At 43.9% G+C, this 3,730-nt stretch overlaps 1 protein-coding gene across 3 annotated transcripts in view; it reads left to right on the forward strand.

Moving 5' to 3' along the window:
* The window catches only part of Klhl2 (kelch like family member 2), a 142,521-nt gene continuing 138,791 nt past the window's right edge, over window positions 1-3,730 (forward strand). The window contains exons 1-2 of one of the 3 annotated variants that reach the window (XM_029562650.1): window positions 14-82; window positions 541-712. Coding sequence is in view for 1 of the 3 variants with exons in the window: in XM_008831493.3 (XP_008829715.1) it covers window positions 57-82 (26 nt within the window). In the remaining 2 variants the exon portion in view is untranslated. Of the gene's footprint in view, window positions 83-540; window positions 713-1,293; window positions 1,426-3,730 lie in introns of those variants that run through there. The other 2 variants (XM_008831493.3, XM_029562644.1) reach the window with 2 other exon arrangements.

Genomic DNA, 3,730 nt, shown 5'->3' on the forward strand with positions numbered 1-3,730 from the left:
AATGGTGCTGGCGGCGGCGGTCGGTGCCTGCGTTCTGAAGCCCGAGAGGAGCCACAATGGAGACGCCGCCGCTGCCTCCCGCGTGAGTGAGCGGCCGGGCGAGGGCGGTGCAGCTGCGGACAGCGCAGCGCGGCGTTGGCCCGGGCTGCTCGGGGCCGGATGCCCGGTGCCCCCTGCCCGGAGCCCCGGGTAGACGCGCCGCGGTGGCGCGGGGTGTGGGGGGGGGCGGTGCCCGCAGTCCGGAGGGCGATCGGGGACCCAACTCAGCCTACCTGCCGCAAATCCAGGGGCGGCCGGCGCTGCTGCCCATCTCTCCCACCCCTTTCTGATAGGGAGAGAGGTTGTACAGCAAATTGGAAAGTATCTGACGCCGGGTGTCTAAAATGAATGCACTCAGAGGTTGCTTGCTTCTCAGAATTTCTAATAAAATTAATATCCTGAGGAGCTTTTACATCACTCTAAATGAGCTGCGGCCGTTTTAGGGCATGTGATCTCTTACCTGGCACTGCAGAACATTTTTTTTTTTTTTTCTTTATCCAGAAATCAGAGCATCTTCTGTTCCTTTGGTACCCAGAGCACGTTTGTAGTGTCAGCGACCTGCTAGGCACAGGTGTCTTTTTTCCTTGGTGCCCAAGTGCGTTCAAGATCACCTGCAACAAAATTACTTCCTGGAAATAAGAGCTGAAAAAAATGATGTGGAAGCTATTATTCGGTACAAGGTTTTGGTTTTAAAAACACCGTAATAAAAGTGGCCTGTAAATCTCCCGTAGTTTAAACATTTTCCGTTTTGATATCCATTTGTTAGTTTAACCTTTATGAAGGAGCCAGAGCCCTTTGAATCTGACTTTTCAAACTGCAGACAAACCTCACTCTGAAAAGCAGTGTATGTACCTTTTCATGGAACCGTACGGGTTTCAGTAGCTTTGGCTAGCTTCACTCTACCCCACTTGTGTACCTCACCTAGCTCTTGTGGCTATTTGGCAGAATTCCAGCCAAAATAATGTTATTTGGTTTGGGCTAAATGCCTTATTTTATTATTTTTTAATACTGAACCCTCTTAGGAGATTGAATGTGATTCTAGAACTACAGTTTTTATAAATGCAGTACAAGATTTTGAGCTTGAGTAGAACAGGTCATGGGGATCTGAGGCGTAGATGACAGAACTCTTTATAATGCTTCCTCCTGGCCATTAAAGCAAGGGCTCAGCCACTTCCTGATTGGCCGTGGCTTTGAGACTCTGTGATCTGCTCCTGTTCTCCAGCAGGTTGGGGAAGCCTCCTGAGCCCCCTGGGAAACATGATGGTGGATTGCTTCAGCAGCTTCACTGTAGCTCCAGCACATGAGGTTTCACAAACGTTGATGACGGCAGGATATCCCTCTGCAGCTAGACACCACGTTGTGTTGTGTGTAATGTAGAGTATGTAGGTACGTTCATTATGGTAAACCTGTTGTCCTCCTTTCATAGTCTCTGCAGTCTTTTTCTACTGATGGAGCAGAGTGAACTGAAGGAGAGACCAGAAGGACACTAGTTAAAAAAAAAAAAAGGGTGTTGGAAAAGCAGGTTCTAGAGGGAGGGAGGAGAGACATAAAATGATTTAAATTGGAAAAATGAAATCGATGTGTGCATGCTAACGATGATAAACCGAATCTCAGGCAGATCAAGGTAGGCTTCATTTGGATGTCCAGCACAGTTCTTGGTACTGATCCTTCATTTACAGGGCTGGAACAACAGGCCTGAGCAAGAGGAGAAACCTGGAATGCCAGGTGGAGGAAAGAGCCTGGGGGACTCCTTTCAGTCATGGTGACTAAAGTTGCTGAGACTTCTTCGTTGTTTCTGTCCATCCATTCAGTTAAAGATACAAAGAGATTTTCTTTTCATTTGGCAGATCCAGAGTTAACCCTATTCTAGATCTTGTTACTGTACTGCTTATGTTTGTGTAGGTTAGAAATGGCTTTTCTTTCCTCCCCACCCTTTGACCTCTTTGCCTCTGCTCTCATTAATTTCCTTCCACATTGGATCTTAAATTGGATCAATTTAAGAAATGCAGGTGGGGTCTTTGGCAAGGACTTTGGTAGGCTCATTGCTAGTGCAGGGCTAGGACAGAGGCCAGTGGAAATTACTGGAATGCTCAGCTTTTTTTATAAGCCTTGAGCATTAGCCTGAGCCTGAAGGCAAAGAAAGATGTTTGACCTGGATTTAAAGTGCCTTGGATGATGGGGTTGGAAGCAGAGACTCTTTGTGTAGAATCTCTGTTTAGTAATTTGTTCTGTGTGCAAACATTTGGATGCTTGTCTCTTTCTGGCACTTTGCGTGGTGCTCTTGCTTGCCTTTCTGTTTGAAGAGCTGAGTGTATATTGTCCTCTGAGTCCAGCCTGCTCCCTGTGACCTGCTAATACGTTGTCTTGGAGGAATAGTGGGCATCTCTGTCCAGACTTTTACTATCCTCAGGTTGATCTCCTTTTGATTTCTTTTCTTCCTTTGCCTCTCTGTGCCTCCAACTTTTCCTCATCCTTTGAGGACTCTTATATTGATTGCCCCTGGACTTTATATTTCACATTGTCTTTTTGCATCCTTGTGTACATATGGCAATTGTGTACAATTTAGATTCTGTTGCATTTTAGGGGTCTGCGTGATACTAAGACCACGGGACATTGCTTCTGGCTAAAACTGAATGGTGTGCAACTGAAAAATTAGGTATCAGTGAATAAATCAAAGAATATGAGTAGTAAACCGAGCTGGGCAAAAGGAAATGTGAATAGTTCAGCCCTGACCTCTGGGATGTTTTATACATTCTAGCTTTTATAGTTATTTGCATAAAGGAGTTACATAATTATTAAGTTGAAGAAAGACTGTGAGGTATTAGATTGTGGGAATCCCTTTGACAGCCCTCATGGAAGTTTTCTTAGCTCTTGTCTTTTGTTTTTTTGTTTTGTTTTTTTTTGTTTTTTCCTGGCTCCTTGTCACAAGCTTACTTGCTAGAGGCCATGTATTTTTACTTTTCCTCCATACAACCAAGGTAAACCTGCCTCAGGTGCTGCCTTATCTTTTTTCAGTCCAGGATTCTGCATCACTGGAGACTCTTGTCATCAGAGTTTTTCCGGCACAGGCAAACAGCTTGTCAACCATGTTCTAAGGGATTTAGCCAGCTGAAGATTGTTTGGATCAGAGCAGAGAGTCCTGGGTCTTTGGATTTCACTGACCTGTTTAAAAATAAAAGTGAAGTCCAACATAGAATTACTAAGTTTATTGTTTTGCTAAGTAGAAGCCTTGCTGATAGAATATTACTGTTACTATTACCACTTATTAAAGAAAGGTTATTATACTCTTCTAAATATAAGGAAGGATTCATCCCTGGATGTGCTTAAATCAAATAAACTTAACTTTATGAAAACTTGTTGCTTTGACCCCATTTTATCACAGCAATAAAATAATGTTTCAAAGCCTGGCATTTATAGTTCACTGGACTTGATGACATTAGGGCTCTTTCTAAGATCCGAGTGCTCTGAATTTGGAACCTTGCTATCTATTATCCCAATATTTGTGTGTTTGCGTTTCATAAAGTGCATTGGAGTACAGTCTTGTTTTTACTTAATTAGTACTAGATATTGAGGTTGAGCATGCCATTAAAAAACTAATTACCTTTTATTTTGTGTGCCATGTGTGTGTGTGTGTGTGTGTGTGTGAGAGAGAGAGAGAGAGAGAGAGAGAGAGAGAGAGAGAGAGAGAGAG

The sequence above is a fragment of the Nannospalax galili genome, unplaced genomic scaffold (assembly GCF_000622305.1).
Source record: "Nannospalax galili isolate Female #2095 unplaced genomic scaffold, S.galili_v1.0 scaffold1491, whole genome shotgun sequence".
Taxonomy (NCBI): Eukaryota; Metazoa; Chordata; class Mammalia; order Rodentia; family Spalacidae; genus Nannospalax; species Nannospalax galili.